At 36.4% G+C, this 20,728-nt stretch overlaps 1 protein-coding gene across 1 annotated transcript in view; it reads left to right on the top strand.

Moving 5' to 3' along the window:
• Nucleotides 1-20,728, top strand: part of Pkhd1l1 (PKHD1 like 1) — a 140,204-nt gene that overhangs the window by 106,535 nt on the left and 12,941 nt on the right. The window contains exons 62-72 of the mRNA XM_085831797.1: nt 1,066-1,187; nt 1,557-1,647; nt 5,237-5,385; nt 5,468-5,590; nt 6,090-6,201; nt 6,282-6,398; nt 10,784-10,949; nt 13,887-14,119; nt 14,311-14,478; nt 16,982-17,139; nt 18,573-18,708. Coding sequence (XP_085687923.1) covers nt 1,066-1,187; nt 1,557-1,647; nt 5,237-5,385; nt 5,468-5,590; nt 6,090-6,201; nt 6,282-6,398; nt 10,784-10,949; nt 13,887-14,119; nt 14,311-14,478; nt 16,982-17,139; nt 18,573-18,708 — 1,575 coding nt within the window. The remainder of the gene's footprint in view (nt 1-1,065; nt 1,188-1,556; nt 1,648-5,236; nt 5,386-5,467; nt 5,591-6,089; nt 6,202-6,281; nt 6,399-10,783; nt 10,950-13,886; nt 14,120-14,310; nt 14,479-16,981; nt 17,140-18,572; nt 18,709-20,728) is intronic.

The raw sequence follows: 20,728 nt of genomic DNA, 5'->3' as shown, positions 1-20,728 counted from the left end.
AGTCTATGACAAGTGAAGTGGAAGTGGTCTGTTTGTGCTATTCAATAAAATAATCACTGAGTCACATGTGGCTAATGAACTTCTGAATTGTGGCTTGTGCAACTGTGGAGCTGATTTTATATTTTAACTTTACTTAATTACATTTAATTTCCATTCAAATAGCCACCTGTGGCTATACTATCAAACAGTATAGACCTGAACCTAACATGAGTTGTCCAATTACTAATCTTTTCAATTACTATGACTTAGGCCGAAAAGAAGCTTCAGTGGTTAAAAGCATTTGTTGCTCTTTCAGAGAGCCCTTGGATCTCTAAAACCAACTTGGTAGCTTACAACCATCTGGAACCAAAAGATATAATACCCTCCTCTGAATTCTGCAGGCACCAGACAAATATGTGGTGCAAATCCATACATACAGGCAAAACACTCACAAACATAAAAACAAGTAATCTAAAAATTTTAATTACTATGGCTTTATGATATATTTTAAATGTGTTTATTATTCTGTGTGTATGAAAGAAGGCATCCATGATATACCATGCATGTGGAAGTTAGAGGACAATTTTATAAAGTCTGTTTACTCTTCCTATTAATATGTGGGTTCCAAGAATGGAACTAAAGTAGCCAGGCTTTGAGGTAAGCAACTTTACCCACTGATCTACTGAGTGTGAAGAATTGCTGTGACTTCTAGGATATTCCTCACTTGCCAGTCATAAAGATTATCCACAAGTAAGGTCATTTTAATTAAAAATTCTATACAATATGAATATATTTTTTCATTTCTACCATATGAAGTATACTACAAAGTCATTTAGTGTACAAAGACGTTATACATATATTAAAATCTGAAATGAAGCCCAAAAGGCAACTAATTTAAAAGTATCTAGAAGATTCTAATTTAGCTAGTCTTTTGTAAGAGGAAGTTCACTACCAAAGGGATCAGGGGACCCTTTCAAGTCTCGTACTAGAAGAAAAATAATTTTGCAGAAACAATGAAAGACATCATCCATAGTATCAATTACAAAATGTACATGTCTTTTGCTGTCTTTAAAAAAAAATAAACAGGTATAAGAATATGGGGGGATGCCAACAGAGTACGTGGAAATTTGGTCACCCTTTCAGTTTGGCCAGGAACCTACCAGAACAGAAAAGACTTGAGTTCGACGCTTTGGCATGCAGCAATTGAGGTACGGAGAACAGCTTCATAATTTTGAATACTTACAACATAAACATAAATTCTGTGAAAGTTGTAACTCTTCCTTAGATATTGATGATCTGATAAAGCAAAGTAGTTAAAGAAGTTAATGAACTTTATTTAAAAACATGGCTTAATATAAGACTAGAGTTTTAACTTAGTGGTACCGAACTAGCATATAAAGCACAGAGTACAATTTCAAGCAACTCAAAGGAAAAGCATAATGTACTTACATTTGTAATATGTATTTGAATGGGATGAGTTATCATAATTAAAGCAAAATAATAAGTATTTCCCCAAATACTTATACTGCTTGCATAAGAGTATATTAAACTAACCATTTTATTTGTTACTGTGCTAGATAAACAGAGGGACCAATACAGTCTTACAAAATAATGTAGTCGCTGGATTTGGAAGAGTAGGATACCGCATTGATGGTGAACCGTGCTCAAGTGAGTTCTTTCACATAGAATTGCCAAAATAATTGAGAGACTTATCCAGGTCATGAAAATGAGTGATCATTCTTTGTCATTTTGATGTGTAGTATCTCCTCCTTTTAAAGTCTAACACAAGGGACATGAGTTCAAAACCATCCAGTCTAACAGATAGATCCACTTGATGTGTGTGTGGGGTGTGTGTGTGATGTGTGTGTGTGTGTGTGTGTGTGTGTGTGTGTGTGTGTGTATGTGAGAGAGAGAGAGAGAAGGGGACAGGGGGTTCGGAGGCAGGGAGAGAGAGACTGGGGATGGATTCAGAATCCTATGAACCCTGGGCAAGTGCTCTATCACTGAGTTATGCCTACAACCCTCAGGTCCACTTTTAAGAAAACTTTTTCTTTCCCATTGTTATTATCCCCAAATTCCAATGGCTGCTTCAATTCTCGATTCAGTGGGTATTAGTAGAGTGAGACCCTTGTCCCACTGCCACTTTATCCAAACCCGCATCTCTACATATGTAGATAGATGCCTCTGGGGATACGACACTGTATTCCCTCCTGATGTAGAACAAATACCCAATAATTATATTTTAAAAGCTCATGCATGAAAATTCCAAAGAACACACTCTGCAATTTTCATGAATGCTTCCCTGCATTCATGAAAATCAAGAACTAATCAGATGCTTCCTATTTGGATGAGCTTGAAAGGACTCGGGAATGTTTACATATGTCTGGCTAAAAATGGCCCTTGCATAAGAGATCTGACCATGTCTACTAACATCATTTACTTGGAGTACCGATTTCTGGAAATGTAGCTAATAATTGCCTTTCCATGTGAACATGGCTTGTAAAAAGCTCCGCCTAAATCTCCTGGAGAAGGCCTTGTCTCTTCTAGTGCCTCTGTATTCTCACAGAACCAAACTAGATTCTACCCTGTCCTGGGCTGTCGGTTTGAGGACCTTTGGACCACCATTCCCAAATATCTGCAGTCCGCAGGAGCGTCTGGGTACACGGGAGACTGGGAACCACAGAATCCGTCACAGACCTCACTGTTTCTCACCATGGAAAACAGTAGCTGGGACCCTCATCACAGACTGTGTTGTGCCTCCTTTGATCTGCTTGCTGGTTGTGCTCCACACTCGGTTACCCCAGCAGCTAGGCAGGCATGCAGCCCTACAAGCCATCTTGTGTTCTTTAACAGTTAGATACGTAGAAAAAAGACAAACATTAGAACATAAGCAACTTTGAGAAATAAGCTGAAAATGATGAAGAAATGCTAAGGATATTTGCAAGTGATGAGTGTGCAAGGTGCTGAAAAATGGACATTTTTTGGTTATTGTGAAGGAAAGAAAATGAAAATGAGTATGGTATTTGAATTTATATAAACAAATTTTGTACTAAACAAACAAAGAAAATTTATGGACGGTATAAGCAAGGGAGTGATGTGATTTGACATTCATTATTACATAATTTTATAGTTCCTTTATGTTTTAAGGATGCACATAAATTATTGCCAGATCATAAAGGAAAATAAAAATTGGAAATTAGATTAGAGGTTAAAACACTTGACACACAAGCATGAGTACCAGAGTTCAGATTCCCAATATCCACAGAGAGGGGGTGCTATAAGAAAGATAGTTATCTAGTCTGTCAAAATTAGCAAGCTGTGCACTCAAGTGACAGATAGCCAGTGTCACCCACTGACCTCCACACACATATGCTCCCAGGCACACACACACATCCACCCACACACATGGAAATGGTCACACCCGAACACACACACACATGCACAAAAGAGACAGGGAGGAAAAAGAGAGACACACAGAGGGGGGCGAGTTTCTGCTTCAACCTAAAGAAACTTAAAGAATAATTTTAAAATAGGCCTTTATCTGAAAACTGTGTATTACATTTAGTGTTCCTTTTGTTTCACTGGAGCATAATTTATAACATCTTTAAGAGGAAATTATATATTTACCATGAAGTTCAGCTCCTCTGCTAGATACTCTAGTTAATGAGTTATTTATACTTAAGATTATAGAAATCATTTTTATCTATTAAAAAACAATTTGATTCAAGCCTATTTTTCCTTGCCCAAGATATATTTTGAAGAGATAAACAACTATATCAAAAGATTTAACTAATTTCTGATATGTGGACTAATTAGAGATTTAAGTCTCCAACCGCTTCAAGCAGCATTTCTTTGACATGTTAAAAAAAAACATAAATTTATAATTTTTCTGAAACTTCTATAAACTTTTTCTTAAATTTTTAAAGAAATTTTATAAACTTTTTTCTATAGTTTTTCATAAATTCAAAAATATTATCTTTGGATTTAAATATTTACTAATAAGATATAATGATATATAAATATATACACTGATTGTTGGTATACTAAATGAGAATGTTTCTAAGTCTACAATCAGCTCTTCTAGGGGTTTCTGGTTCCTAGCCCCTCACAAATGTTTTTAACTCCAGTTTCAGAGCATCTGATACCTTCTTCTGGCTTCTGTGGACACCAGGCACACAAGTGATACATAGATACACATTCATGGAAAACAACCACATACAAAACAAAAATTTCAGATGACAGGAATCTTCAAAACTTAAAAAGTTTTTTTAAATATATTTATAGCAATAGAAATGTAAAACATCAAAAATGACAAGGGACTTAAGTTCCTAGAATGTTTGTCAGTTTCTTCAGTCCTTCCCAGGGATATACTAAAGTCCAGGCAAAGGGGCTATCTCTTCCTTAGAGTTTCATTATGTAGAAACAAAAAAATGTGAACAGATTCTGCTGGGGAAACAAATTCAAGCCAATCCCAGAAAGACCAGAAATAAAAGGTAAAATTCAAAGCATTAGGAATAAGGAAAGTGAATGGAACATAGGAGGAATCAGATATGGGCAGACCTTAATGAGCCAGCATAACTACACGCAAGTTAGGGAGGACACTGCTTGGGTGAATATTGTTTTTCAAATATAGTTAGGCCATTGATCCAATTTTGACTTAACTAACACTTCCATTAAAATCTTTAATTATATAGTATATCAATAATAAGCATAGTGTTTTTGTAATGGAGAGAATTTATAAGCTATCTTGTTTGCTTTATTTAGTTTGATTTTATGATAACTGAATTAGAGATTAAAACTGTTTGCATATGTGGAACCTGGGATTTTCAGAGATAAAACAGCTGTTCCAAGGATCAATCTAAAATACATTTAAGGAACAGTATCTCTGAATTTGGTGATGTATGAGGCAGACATGTCTTCTATTCTGAAGCTAACCTTCTAATATTCTAGCTGGAGAGAAGAAAAATTTATAAAATATCAAGTGGTAAAAATTTATTTCTAAAGGAAGTGGATTGAAGTGTTATTTTGAATCAAGTGTTCAGTAACAACCTTTTAAGAAATTGACTCTTAAAAATGATGTGTTCAAAAAGGGCAGGCAGTAAGAAAGAGATGAGGATGGGGGTGAATTTTATACAATGTAAATCACTATATTTTAAGCTTACACTTGTCTTCATCTAAACTTCTTTAACTGGTAGTGATGATTAAACCTATAAAACACTCCTTGTAAGGCTGTCTCTGGTTCCTATTTCCTCCCAAGGCCAGGCTAATCCCATGGAAAACTGGTTTAACAATGAAGCCCATGGAGGTTTGTATGGCATCTACATGAACCAGGATGGCCTTCCTGGTTGTTCTCTTATTCAAGGATTTACCATTTGGACATGCTGGGACTATGGAATTTATTTTCAGGTAAATGTGATGGAAAATCATGATGGCTTGTTTTCTCTTATGCTTGTTCTTAGCACTACATAAACTAAGTCTTGCATTCCAGACCACGGAGAGCGTGCATATCTATAACGTGACCCTGGTGAACAACGGGATGAACATCTTTTCAATGATCTACATGCCACCTTCTGTGTCCCACAAAATTTCTAGCAAAACAGTAAAAATTAAGGTAAGAAATGAATGCAGAGAAATGGTGCATTTCTCTGAAGAGGATAGTAAAACTGTTAAATGTCTAGTTAGAATAATGTCCTTGGTGTCTCTTTGAGATCTTGTGGTCACCCTTTCTCCTTACCTACCCTGCCTTCTGTCCTCACCTTCTTTTGTCAACACAATCTGTGGTAGTTCAGTGCAATTTCATCTTCTACACCAAGGTTTTTCTAAGAACACTACCTTCACTTTGTATTTTTTTTTGTTTTTATTGATGGAAATGTCAGTGTTTCTATATCGCAGAATCAGCATATTTCATTTAATCTAATTATTTGGATGTTAGCCATCCTTCCTGCTTTCATACCATCAATCTCAAAGTTTTCTTCATCAATCTTTGTTTAATAAATAGTCTACTTCTAAATTTTTAGTTTGCTTTTTCATACCATATAGTTCAGTATTGTTATATTTTTCTTTTAGGAAGAGTGAATATTAATACTGTCTTCTTTGGCTATTTTTGGTAGAACTCATTAATTGTTGGAAGCAGCCCTGAGTTTAACTGTTCTGATGTCTTAACTAATGACAGTCCTGATGTAGAACTCACCTCTGCACATCGAAGTTCTAGGCCCCCGTCAGGTAAAAATTGGGAATCTCAGTGTTGATTTTGATGTGTCCGCATATGTAATTTCTGTTAATTTATTTCTTGTTACTAAAAGGTGGGAGAAGTGGGATTTGCTGGCCGACATTTGCTTCAGCTCATAACATGGCACCTCGGAAGCCTCATGCTGGGATCATGAGTTACAATGCAATCAGTGGCCTTTTGCATGTCTCAGGCAAGTTTACATATAGTCCTTCACAAATCTACTCAGTGTTTATAGGCATCTATAAAGCACCTACTAATTAATAATGCTTCATTAGTGGTAGAATGTATCTAAGTTGATTTTTGTAGTAATCTGCTGAGTATGATCTAACTTGACAATAAAAGAAGTCTTACTTCAAATTACATATCAAGGATGGCTCCCTAGTGAAGTAAATACATGTAGGTGTGTGCTATACTTGTGTAAAGGGGATGTATGTGGACTTGAAGGAGGGCACATGTGAGGCAAGATCAGGATGTTTCCCAGCCTCTGTCATTCACTGTCCTATTGCTTTGAGATATGAAAACTTACTGTTTCTGCTAAGCGGCTGACTAGCAGGTTCACAAGACCTGTTTGTCTTTGACCTAACAAGATATGAACAGCCATGCATGGCCATTTGCATGTATTATAAGGATTCAAACTGAGGTTTTCATGCTTGCAGACCAACCATTTGTACCCCTGAGCCATCTCCCTAGATCTCTTTTCTTTTAAATAAATTATTCTACTTAGTTTTATCTCAAATGTTCCCCTCTCCCAGTCCTCCTTTCATCCGTCCTCCCTTCACCTCTGAGAAGGTACTCCTCCCTAGGTATATTCCAGCACTGGGGCCTCCAGGATTAGGGTTCTCCCACTGAGGCCAGAAAAGGCAGTCTTCTACTATATATTTGCCTGGGGGTTGGACCTGTCTATCTAGTCCAGCTCTTTGGTTGGTGACTCAGTCTCTGCAAGCTCCCAGAGGTCCAGGTTAGTTGGCACTGTTGGTATTCCTGTGGGGTTGCTGTCTCCTTCAGTCCTTTCAATCCTTGCCTTAACTCATCCATAAAAGTCCCTGACCTCCATTCCATGCTTGGGGGTGTGTATTCTCATCTGACTCAGTCAGCTCCTGGGTAGAGACTCTCAGAGACAGCCGTGCTAGGCTCCTGTCTGCAAGCACAACATAGCATCAGTAACAGTGCCAGGGATTGGTGCCCCCGACCCAGTGGAATGGATCTCAAGTTGGGCTGATCACTTGTCAGCCATTACTTCAGTCTCCTCTATTTTTATTCCTTCATTTCTTTTGGACAGGAGCAATTTTGGGTGGAAACTTCTGTAGGTTGGTTGGAGTCCCCATCCCTCCAGTGGGAGTCCTGTTCGGTTACTGGAGGTGGTCTCTTCAGGTTTCATATCCCCACTGTAGGGCATTTCAGCTAAGGTTACCCACATTGAGTCCTGTGAGCCTCCCTCATCCCAGGTCTGTGAGACTTCCATTCATTCTCCTGAACCTCTGGGCCTCTCTCCTGTCTCTCCCAATACCTGATCCTGTCCCTATGCCCCTTCCCCCTCTCAGAACTAAGTACCTCCCTCCCTCCCTCTGTCTCCCATTTGTTTTCTTTTCTAAGTAGGATTTAAGTATCTTCACTTGGGCCTTCCTTCTTGTTTAACTTCTTTGGGACTGCAGGGGGTATCATGGGTATTCTGTAGTTTTTAACTAATATGTACTTATCAGTGAGTACATCCATACATTTCATTTGGGGTCTGGGTTACCTCACACAGGATATTTTCTAGTTCCATCCATTTGCCTGCACAATTCATGATGTCCCTGATTTTAAAAGCTGAATAGTATTACATTGTGTAAATGAACCACATTTTCTGTATCCATTCTTTGGTTGAGAGACATTTGTGTTGCTTCCAGTTTCTGGCTATTACAAATAAGGCTTCTATGACCTAAGTAAAATACTTGTCCTTGTTGTATGGTAGAGCATCTTTTGATCCCAGGAGCAGTAAGTACAGATGGGTCTTCAGGGTAGAACTATTTCTAGTTTTCAGAGAAACCACCAGACTTATTTCCAGAGTAGTTGTACAAGTTTCTTATCCCACCAGCTATGGAAGAGTGTTCCCTTTTCTCCACATCATCACCAAAATGTGTCACCTGAATTTTTTATCTTAGTCATTCTCATTGGTATAAGGTGGAGTCTCAGGGTTGATTTATTTGGATTTCCTTGATAACGTAGGATGTTGAACATTTCTTTAAGTACTTCTTAGTCATTTGAGATTCCTCTGTTGAGAATTCTTTTAACTCTCTTCTCCATGTTTTAATTGTATTTTTTGGATTCTTTGGAGTCTAACTTCTTGAGTTCTTTATATATTTTGGATATCAGGCCTTTCTTGGATGTAGGGTTAATGAAGATCTTTTGCCAATCTGTAGATTGCTGTTTTGTCCTATTGACAGTGTCCTTTGCCTTACAGAGGTTTTTTTGGTTTCATGAGGTCCCATTTATCAATTGTTGATCAATTGTAGAGCCTAAGCCATTGTGTTTTGTTCAGGAACTTGTTTCCTGTACTAATGCTTTCAAAGATATTCCCCATTATCTCTTCTATTAAATTCCGGGTACCCAGTTTTATGTTGAGGTCCTTGATCCACTTAGACTTCAGCTTTGTGCTAGATGATAATAATGGTCCAATTTACATTGTTCTATTTGCAGATTGTTAGTTAGACCAGCACTGTTTGTTGAAGGTGCATTCTTTTTTCCCATTGTATGGTTTTTGGCTTCTTTGTCAAAAAATCAAGTGTCCATAGGTGGGTGGGTTTATTTCTGGGTCTTTGATTCTATTCCATTGATCTACATCTCTGTTTTCATGCCAACACCATGGGGCTTTATCACTATTTCTTTGTAGTACAGCTTGAGGTCAGGGATTATGACTCCTCCCAAAGTTCTCTTGCTGTTTTGACTATCCTAGGTTTTATTGTTTTGTTCTGTTTTGTTTTGTTTTTACATATGAAGTTGAAAATTACTCTTTCCATGTCTGTGAAGAATTGTGTTGGATGGGAATTGCATTGAATCTGTAGATTACTGTTGCTCAGATGGCCATTTGTACTATGTTGATTTTACTAATCCATGAGCATCTTTCCATCTTCTGATACTTTCTTTCTTCAAATTCTTTGTTCAGGGACTTTTGAAATTCTTGTCACAGTTCTTTTGCTTGGTTGGTTGAAGTTACACCAAGTTATTTAATATTATTTGTGGCTATTGTGAAGGGTGTTGTTTCCATAATTTCTTTCTTAGCCCATTTATCATTTGTATAAAGGAGGGCTACAGATTTGTTTGAGTTCACCCCATATTTTCCTAGGGGTCTTTCTTATCTCTGTTTGGTTGAGTCTGGCTACACCTGTATCAACAATAATGAGGAGTGTCTAATTTTTATGGCAAGGGAGCCCATATGTGTTCATGAAAAAAATCTTTAAAAACCATACAGCTATGAATGGTTTGCAGTCCATAATTATAGGAGGAGATGGAGTTGAACTTACTGGCCTAATAAAGATCTAGGAAAGACACATTCAGTGTCTACCACTGCATTTTATCTCTACACATCTATGTTATTATTCTTTCAAAGAATTTCTTAAGACAAAATATACTTTTTAAGGCTAGTAGAAAAACTTACTTAAGGGTTTTGGAAATAGCCTTTGCATTATTAGATTTTAAGTATGATTTTTAAAAATGTCTTTTATGGAGAGGCCCATTGGACACACAAACTTTATATGCCCCAGTACAGGGGAACACCAGGGCCAAAAAAAAAAAAAAAAAAAAAAAAAGGGAATGGGTGGGTAGGGAAATGGGGGAGAGGGGGGAGGGTATGGGGGACTTTTGGGATAGCATTGGAAATGTAATTGAGGAAAATACGTAATAAAATATATTTAAAAAATGTCTTTTATGTAACCCACAGTGTAAATAATGTAAACAAAGAGGCCAAAATGAAAACAATGCACCAGTTAGTTCTTGCTACATTACAAATTATCCTAAAAACTTACAGTTTTGAACAATTTATTAGTTCACAATCAGTGGATTTGCAATCGGGACTTTGTTAAAATGAGTCATTCTTTAGCTCTTGTCCCCTGGGCTTTTTCATTGTCTACCAGTTTACAGGAATGCATGCATGCGGGTTAGGTAAAAATGACCTTACTTCCTTCTTTAGAATTTGATGCCTCTTTATTATTGTTGGACACTAGCTATGGGGATGGGAATGATTGAACCACATGTGTTCTATGCTTACTTACCCATTGAAAGTTATGGAATTCCAAGAAACATCAAGATTACTAGCCTTAATATGAAAGCATTCTCCACATGTATTCTTGTGCCACAATTAATATTGTCTGTCCTATCATTTAAGCAAAGTGTCACAACAAAATTGAAAGAAAGCGTGAGAGAGGATTACCCGGATACTGAGTTCCAGTATTCTACCATAAATAATGGAAGGCGCTTTTACCATACCAACCTACAACTCCACGTTCGTGGCAGTGAGCAAAAACGTGTTGGGTAAAATAATTCTGGCCTTAAATCTTTCTTCAGAGAAGTATAATTATTTTTCTATTCTTTATGTTTTAGATTCAACATTTGTTGGATTTAAGGATGTTTGTTCAGGAGAAACTAATGTGATATTCATGACTAATCCTTTAAATGAAGACTTACAGCATCCAATCCATGTGAAGAATGTCCAACTCATTGACACTATTGAACAATCCAAAGTATTCATACATAGACCTGATATAAGGTATCATTATGAAAACATTATTTCCTCTATTAACTTTCTGCTCTATGTGCCATATTAAACATCTGAGGAAGGGTTACTACATTAAAACAACTGCTACTATCTAGAGAGAAGTAGTATTCATGAATATTTGGACTTTAAATTTTAGCACCCTCAGTTGTTTTAAAAACTGACCTTTATTGTATGTGTTCTCACATTATTTTTTTCATACATCATAAGAAACATCTTTACTAAAGGCAAAGTTCAGGGAGGCAGGTTTCATCTGCTTTCCATATGAATGTTTCTTCACCAATCATCATAAAGATGTAAGGTATTGCCATATCATGTCTTTTCATTAAGTTTTGTTACTTGTTATTTTCCAAATATTCTATCATGGTCACTCTAAAAATGTGCTTGGGAACTATACATCAGTTATTCTAATTACAAAGATTGCAATTATGTAGAAATTTGGACCTGAAATATTTTCTGATCAGTTAGTATCAAGACATTTCCAGAAAATTATTCCATAGACTTGAGGTTATAGAGTAATATTATCAATTCCTGATAGGGCTTTATAACATATAGAACAGGAATCTAGGTATAAGACAATATTCAAGAAAAGAAATTTTCTGTCAGAAGTATGTGGCCAGCTTATAAAAGAACAATGCACTGTATAGGCATCTTCCCAGAGAAATAGTGTCCTGTAAGTAGCTCAACTTCATATGACTTGATGTGGATAACAGTCCAACATTCACTTATTTGACTTTGTTTATTTTGGTAATTTTCTTCAACAGTGTCACTTCCCATTAAACAATTAGCATATGCTTATTTAGTGGGGATTGAAGTCTCAGATTTCATGTATAATTTTAATGTCTAGGTCATAAAGACTGGATTGTAATTTTAATTACCATTTTTTAAGCTTTATTTCTAGTGGATATTGTTGGTATTCTCCAGTTTTTCCTTGCCAAACAGTGCACTCAGCCTTCAAAAGCTCTAAGTGTTGGTTAATAACAGACATTGGCCCCCTCTTTCACAATTGTAACTATGGAAATCATTACAAATTGTTATTACCACTGTTACAATAAAGGCAAAATAATTGACTGATTCTGGAGAATCACCTTGAGGTAGTAAGATCTCTGCCATGTAATTCACTTTCCAAGACTTTTCATGAGATCAGAATGAAGCTTATCTGAAAACATTAGGCATGCTCTGTGTTCCTTCTCTCCCTCAGAAGAACAGAAGGAAGGTGTCCTTCTGTTGCAGGAAATATTTTAAAAAGAGATCCAGCTCGTTCCCGTGCTTGTACCTGCCTCTCTCTGCCCCGGTGGTCTGGCCCACCTGCTCTTATCTCGAGGTGACTTTCCACCCAGAGGCACCCAGCTCACTAGGTTCCCACTGGCGGATCATTACCATTCCAGGCCCATGCTTCAAATCCCCCACAGCCTTTGTGGTGCACCTCAGGCAGACCCATGCTTTGCCACTGTACCTTTCTATCTTGAGCCCAGATGAGCTACTGTGTGAGGGAGAACACAATACAGACTTAGTTCAAAAACAATGGTAACTCAATCTCTGGGAGCCTCAACTAAAACCTAATCTTGTAAACCTATTTTTTTTTATTAGATATTAAATCTGATTCCTCCTGTAGCAAATTCTTGCAGATGTGTCATGATACCAAGAAACTAGCTGATACATCTTACCCTCATGCTATCCCCTTCCCAGAGGGACCTAATTCTCTCCTGCTTCCTCTCTTCCTCCATCCAACCTGGAAGTCCCGCCTACATGCCCAGTGATTGGATCCTTTATTCACTAGGGGATTGGTTCATAAGAAACCACCTGAGCACATGACTCATTCCTTATTCCAGACAGCCTCTCTCGGGAGTGCAGAACTAACATAAAATACAAGCATCACAGTGCCATCCACAACATCCTTCCATAATTTACACACACACACACACAAATTCTATCTTTTTAGGCTCTTGGGAACCTGAGTGATGATAGAGGACACAGTTTGAGGGTTCCTGATTACTTTTCTTACAGATTTGTTTTACACTACACACACTTGAATATAAAGAGCATATGGTATACTCAAATATTTATTGAAATTCTCCTGTGTGTATTATAGAGACAACTGATGATATTTGTCCCATCATAAAAAAAAAATCAGAGATATTTTGGGTCTGTTTCACATAACAGACACAAGCTTTCTACTACTCTATTCTTGCTAGAGCTCAGGGATGAAATAGATTTCTTCATTGTATATATCATAGCAACTCTAAATACACACTAGATCTGGATGTGCTATACATTGCATATTTAGCAGCCTTTCTTTATTATATCTAAGGACAGTCAATTAACACTACAAGTAATTAAAAATGAAACCAATATATCATTTTAGGTTGAACAGTGTGAGTCATTACAATATAGTTACCTAAAGAATGGTTACCAGTATACAGTGGAACGATCACGATCCAAGTTTATCTGTATGTACATAGACAAGAATCTATAAGAATACATATCAGCCTTCAACTAGCCAAGAGCCTAAGATAACAAATAGGAAGATGAAATAAGCAACTATTATTAAATATTCATGTTGTTTTAATAGTAAGTAGTAGTTTATCATTTGTAAGAAAATTAACAGACTACCTGGCTAACATAGAGATTTCCATCCTGTTGCAACAGAATAGACATCCATCTGCTGTATATAGAAACAAGTGATGGTATATCGTGAATAATATACAAAAATCAAATCTATAATTATATAAAATATGGAACAACAGTATGGAGTTCTAAGTATATATTCCACATGTAGAACTTGTCATTTTGAAATGTTAATAAATCCATAATAATGAAGCAAATAGGCACCTATGCTAATTGCATAGGCCACTTTGTTCTACTAGAAATTCTTTCTGAAATAAGATTGAATCAGTAACCTTAGCCATTCATTGTGCCCTTTCTTCCCAGTAAAGTTAACCCATCTGATTGTGTGGACATGGTTTGTGATGCCAAGAGAAAATCTTTTCTTAGAGACCTGGATGGCTCCTTTCTGGGGAATTCTGGGTCAGTGATCCCTCAAGCTGAGTATGAGTGGGATGGAAACAGCCAACTGGGAATTGGAGACTACAGAATTCCTAAGGCGATGCTCACATTCTTGAATGGAAGTAGAATTCCTGTAGCTGAGAAAGCACCTCATAAAGGTATGTTAGATCTTATTTGATTATCAAACCTCAAGTTTATGAAACAAAACGCATTTTTTTTCAAGAATTGAGTGATGAACTAATAACTTGTAGGTTCCGTTAATTGATCTTATACACAAGATAAAGACAATAGAAAGAAATTTTGCAGAGATATCCTATCATTTTTAAAATACTACTATACATATTTCTAGGGATTATTAGAGATGCAACCTGTAAATACATCCCAGAGTGGCAGAGCTATCAGTGTTCTGGAATGGAATATGCAATGATGGTACTGGAAAGCCTGGATTCTGACACAGAGACACGAAGACTATCCCCAGTGGCTATCATGAGCAATGGTTATGTTGATCTCATTAATGGTAAGTGCTCAATGTAAATAGACCTGAGTTAGTCAAATCATTTATTCAATGGATAGAAGTATGTGAAATTTACTTACATTTGAATCTAGCAAATATAAAGACTTCTTTGTCCTCCATATTTAATTATTATCTACGTGCTATGGTGAGATTTGACTCTTTAGTAGTTCTTCATCCAGGAATATCAATTTAATTCATGTTGAGTATTTGAAAGAAGAGGAAGAGGAGGAGATGAAGAGGAGGAGACAAAGACAAGGAAACGGAGAAGGAATGCTGTTCCTGTAATGATTGTCACACTTTTGTTGATAAGGATGCATAGATATTTTGAAGAAAAAGTTGGCCTAAATGTCTTCAAAAATATACTTTGCCTTATATGAGTTAAAAGAAAGCTTGATGATATGTAATGTGTAAGAAGGGTGTTGAGGGTCTCTTTTCGTTATTCTATGGATCTTTGGACAAACATTGCAACTAATAGAAGTTGTTTATATAAATATACAGCTTATGATTTTGACTTTTGAGAATAATTTGTGGAGGTTCTGTGTATAGGCTTCTCCCACTCTGGCCCTAGATATGTGAAGTTTAAATGGGAAGAAATGGTACCCATAGAGATACATATAGACATTGGAGCCCAAGAATTTTTCAACTAATAGGATTAATTTCTATAAAGTATCAAACACGGGGCAGGGATTCATTGTATGTCCCTGAACAGTGCTGGGGCTCAAATGTTAGTCTCTCATCAAGCTTAGCACTGAAAAGGCCCAGAACTTGAACCACACAGATTTCCATGCCTTGGCTATGAAGAAACATGGTGTCAAAAACAGTGTAGAAGTCAACTTAGTGGCCGTTCTCTTAGTAAATCCACTTACTTAAAACCTGTGAAAGAGCCCAAAGGTACTAAGTAAGAAAGATTTGAAAGTCCCACAATATTCTGCCTCTCCCTACTTAATCTCAGGAGCCAACAATCAGTGTCAAATACTGCCATTTAGTTTGCAACGCAGAGGTTATAGAAAAAATGAAAAAAGAACTTGGTGAATAATGATGATGTAGAAGAGAAGTTTTCACATTGCTCTGATGTGGGGATGGAGAGATTTAGGTATATTAATTTCTACATTTGCCTGTTCTGAAAGGAAGTATAAGTTTTCTATTTCCTACAGTGACACACCATTTCCCTAATAAATGAGTTTAAATTTAAGTGTTGATTAATTTTTAAAAGTGTTAAGTAAATAGTACTAGTGAAAAATAATGAATGTATTATGAAAATCATGTAGGCTTTGGGAAAATTACTCACAATAAAATTACTGAATATCACTATAATTTCCTTTTAAATCTTAATGCTAAATTTTATTTCTTTTAAGTATATGGCTTTTTGTTTTACATTTTTTTATACACAGCCGTTTCTGCATGTTTGTTTTTAAAGACCACAAAGAAGATATATTTAAAGTGGGATTTATACTTTATGTGCTAAGGGATGTATATTCCCCTTGATATTTAGAAGTTAATATTGATTTAAAATTTGATTGAAATGCAGTTATAAATACTAATAAATTTCAAAGTGAGCCAGACAATTCAGCAAACGTAATGAAGAAATACATCAGGAGATTTTTGTCAGTCAGCTTTCATTTTTATATTGAAATAGAGAAATTTGCTATGAAAGATATGCTGTACTCATTCTGAAAATGTCTAGACTCAACTAGAAAACCATCTGCTATGTCTTAGCTTTTTAGGGCATCTGCTTGATGGTAGAATGCGCTCAGATGATTTTAGTTTGTTAATTATATTAACTCTCCAGTAGTGCCTTAGCAACTAACAGAAATGTACTGTTACTATAAGAAAAGAATAAAGACTTGATTCAAACAAACCTGTTAGCTGGCCCTTATGCTGCAGGCTGCTGAGTATCTGGTTACAGAGTGAGTACAAGACTAAACTGGACAACTTAGTGAAATTCTGCCTCAAAAGAAAACCTATGTTAAGGGTTAATAAACAGGTAGCATGCATGAGCCCTTAGGTTCAATCTCCACAGCTCCCGCAAGTCAAATGTGTTGGGGAAATTATAGGTTGACCAACAAACAAATGAACAATGGCCAAAAACAATTGATGAGTCTTCTTCAGGAATACAAATGTCCGTTCTTTGTTGGTCAGCTCCATCTTAGCAGATTCCCTACAAACAATCTCAGCAAACTGGTGAGTCTTAAAAATATTACCCTAGTGAATCTATAACACAAATCCTAGCTGACATATTGTTATCCCTTTAACCCCAATAAGTATGAAAGTAAGAATAATAGAAGCAAGTGGATTCCCTGTCTTCTATCTTAGCCAAAATGTAGGAACCAGCTTAGAAGTCCTGGCAGATTAAATAATAAGTTTAAATGCTGAGCTTCTGAAAATGTAAAGGTATCTGAACCCTTGCAATTTACTTGTAGTATGAGTCTTCATATTTTGTGTGTGGGGGTGTGGGGAAACAGGATTCTATAAGTAGGAACATGACCTTTATTTTGCATGGATTTAGGCCCACAGGACCATGGCTGGTGTGCGGGGTATACATGCCAAAGAAGACTGTCTCTGTTCCATGGCATAGTGGCTCTGAACAAAAAGTATGAGGTTTACTTTACCGGGACCAGTCCTCAGAATCTTCGGCTGATGTTGCTTAATGTTGAACATAATAAGGTGAACCTAGATAGAAATAATGCCTTAAAGGTTGTCATAATTAGCTTCATACCACTAGCGACTAACTCTTTTTCCAGCCTTTTCTAATGTTGTCATTCTACCAGCTCATTTTTAAAAGATCCATTAGTGTATTAATCTGGACAGGTTTTCTCTGTGAAAGAACGTGTATATACTGAACACTTCCAATACATACTGGTTCCTGTACTCCATATATGATGGTTGACAGTGAGATCTATGATAGCATGACTAGCTAGCAAGCCTGAATTTTGATACTAAAAGTGTGTATTACTTAAAGTTATAGATTTGCTTTTCTTTTTCTTACATGTGGCTATTATGCACATACATGCCAGAAATATGCCTTTGGGATTGATTTCAGTGTTCTCAGCATATTATTTTCAATTATTTTTGATAATATCAAATCTTTGCTATAAGTGGAATTCAGCTGGGAGCATTAAATTTATTCAGACTGTCAGTGGAAACAAGCATAGTACTTAAGAGTAGTCCCATAATTCAGACTTTGAATTACATGTATGAGACTTCAAAGTGCTAGAATGTTAGGTACAGGACGACCTCTGGCCAGGTCAAGCAGATAGCAGAGGAACAATGAGAGATTTCCTTTCTTCCTTTCTTCCTTCCTCCCTCCCTCCCTCCCTTCTTTCCTTCTTTTCTTCCTTCTTTCCTGGGTGATAACACTTTCATCCTTTTACTTGGGCTTTTCCCCCCTCTCACTCTGTTGTATTCCTTATACAATCCAACTATAAATCCAGATGAATTTTCAAACAGAGGACCTCTTACTGCCTTTCATTGAAACAATATTATCATTGCCCTAGAAGGAGGCAATCACCCACCAACTCTTCTTCCTGGGTCTACTCTTGCCCTCCACTCATCTTCCCTCATCAGCCAGAGAGGAAACGTTAGGAGTCTCCTCTGGCAAAGACCAGATCAGGTCCTTTCTCTACCTTTCATTATCTCTACATTCATCTCTGTGAATCAGAGCCTTCACAATAACCTAAAAGACCCTAAGGGAATCTTCCAGGTTTCAACTGACTTTTATGGGCCTTCCAACCAACGTTTTGTGAGATAGTTTTCAACACTGCAAGTTTAATTTTGATTCAAAAGTCTCTTTTGTAATTTTTTAATCTTTAAAAAGAATCCTTTCTTCCGCTTAGTGTGTGATTCCTCTAATATTTTTTCTTACGTTATACTCTTCTACTGGGACTTATCACTTAGTTCTTAATTTATTATGTCTGCATTAATTGGTTAGATGCAAGCGTATTTTTAATCTTTGTCCAATAATTTCCAAAAGTTCACAAATACTGATTTCAGTATCTTCTAAAAGGTGTACATAGTTGGAGCACAATTTTTAGAAACTAAATTCTAAATAGTCTGTTAAATTGTTCTAATAAAAACATACAAATATTTGTTTTTAACAGGCAGTTCTAGTAGGAATTTTTTTTTCCACACTTCAGCGTCTGGATGTCTATGTGAACAATTCCTTGGTCTGTCCCAAAAATACAGCATGGAATGCCCAAAAGAAACTCTGTGAACTTGAAAGGCACCTGAACACAGGTATTTCTTCAGGACAGCACACATGGTGTCTATATACTTGCTTACCTGCAAACATTTTTGCAATATTTCATTATGACATTATTTCCTTAGATATTGATGAATAGAGGAAAAAGTATGTTTTTAGCTCCACTCAACAAAAACTAAGCTGTGATCATTTATGAAATGCTTTGAAAGATTTCTGCTAGTGGAATTCTTTACCTCCCTGTACATGAAGATAATGTTCTGGAATGAACATGTTTATTACTAACTGACAAAGTTTGCCTTCTATGTGCATGAAACTTAACTATCCTTGTGCTCAAAAGAAATTTTGCTTGCAATTTTTACCTTCCCCTTGCTTTATTTCTGTTCTATAGAGGTCAATGCCTGAGTTAATTCTAGATATCAGAGTTATGATCAAGAAAGCTAGCATAACATCAACATTATTAATTAATTTATGGCATAATGGACTTGATTTAAATGTAATAAATTTAAAAATTACATTTATCTACATGGTGGTATTTATAAACCAAAAATTATCCCTGTCCATTTATTGAGCAAAATGGGTGTGTTAGGGTTAGAAATAGGGTTAGGGTTAGGAGCTAGAGTTTGTCTTAGGGATAACGTTAGGGTTAGAGTTTTTTATTCAACAAAATTCTAATATTGCTGACAGCCGACACTGTGTTCCATGAGCTTGGCCCATCATTGCACAAACATTAACAGCAAAATAGAAAGTAGATCTTGAAGTATGAGTATATGGTCAATATTCTTTACCATTTGTAAAACAAGTCTTGTTTTTACTTCTAAAAAATAGTCAACATTTCCAGACATTTTCACACATCTGATACTGGGCTCTAGGTACTTTGCTTATAAGTGGTTACTTATCAGCAGTAACAAGCATCTGGGTAAATTAAGATGGGGGAGATAATGCCATTTGTCAAGGCTTCTGCTTTGGTCTCCTCAGACCCCTGTAACAAAATCCTATGAATTTAAACAGCTCAAGTTACTTTCCCTTTACAAAACAGCACAATTTGTTTATTTACTTTAATTTTCGTTCCTTTCTTCCTTTTTTCTTTTTTCAGGTTTGTTTTGCTTTGTTTGTTTGTTTGTTTTTGTGACATGGTTTCTGTCTGTAGCCCTGCATATGCTGAAACTTGCTCTGTAGATTAAGCTGTCCTTGAACTGCCAGCCTCTGCCTCCTGAGTATTGGGATTAAGATATAAGGCACTATGCTGGCATTTTTTTCTCACAATCCTAGTCAATAGTCAGATTCAGATGAGAGAATGTTTTCCTAAACTGTAGAGATTTCTTGCTGTGTTTTCACTCTGTGTGAGAGCCAGTTCTTTGGCCTCTTTCCCTTAATGGTTCTAATTCCATAATGAAGTCTTCACTCACTTATGTAAGTGTAATTTTCCTCCAGAGAGCTCCACTTGCAAATACCTTCAAACAGAGAATTAAGGCTTCAACACAGGAGACTTGGGAGGGTATAATTCCATTCATAGCAGTCTCAAAGCCAGAACAGACAAGCAAGGACTTGAAAACATTGCCTAGCAATTGACCGTGTGCCCTTGATGGTTCTACTGCATTGCCTCTTTATAACCTAACCTTCTAAATACAAATGATGGCATATACTTACAGCTCAGGCTCAGTGTTCACACAGAGTTAACACTTTTTAAAGCAACATATGTGGTATGAAGCACTATCATTCCAAGTTAGGAAAATAAAAGTTATTAGAATCAACAGAATTTAACATAGAGACAACGGGGTTAGAAGACAATAACACAGATACCTTTTCAGAGATTAACAAGACTGTGACTATGTGTTATCAGATTGTTTTTGAGGCTCAAACCAAAGGGGCTCACATACAATCATTTCTCCAGCCAAAAATTAAAATTTAGCATTGTTTTAGCATGAGTTCTTTAAAGCTTTAGCACATTGAATGCACAACGTCCTTGTGTTACAAGCCTCTCTGTATTTGAAGCTTACCTGAAATGCTCTAGTATCTTGATCACTAAGGAACTTCATTATTCTAATAATATGAAAA

Source organism: Mus caroli, unplaced genomic scaffold (assembly GCF_978045245.1).
Source record: "Mus caroli unplaced genomic scaffold, Mus_caroli_1 scaffold_16, whole genome shotgun sequence".
Classification (NCBI taxonomy): Eukaryota; Metazoa; Chordata; class Mammalia; order Rodentia; family Muridae; genus Mus; species Mus caroli.
Note: the sequence above shows the minus strand (reverse complement) of the source record. Positions and strands in the feature narration are given on the sequence as shown.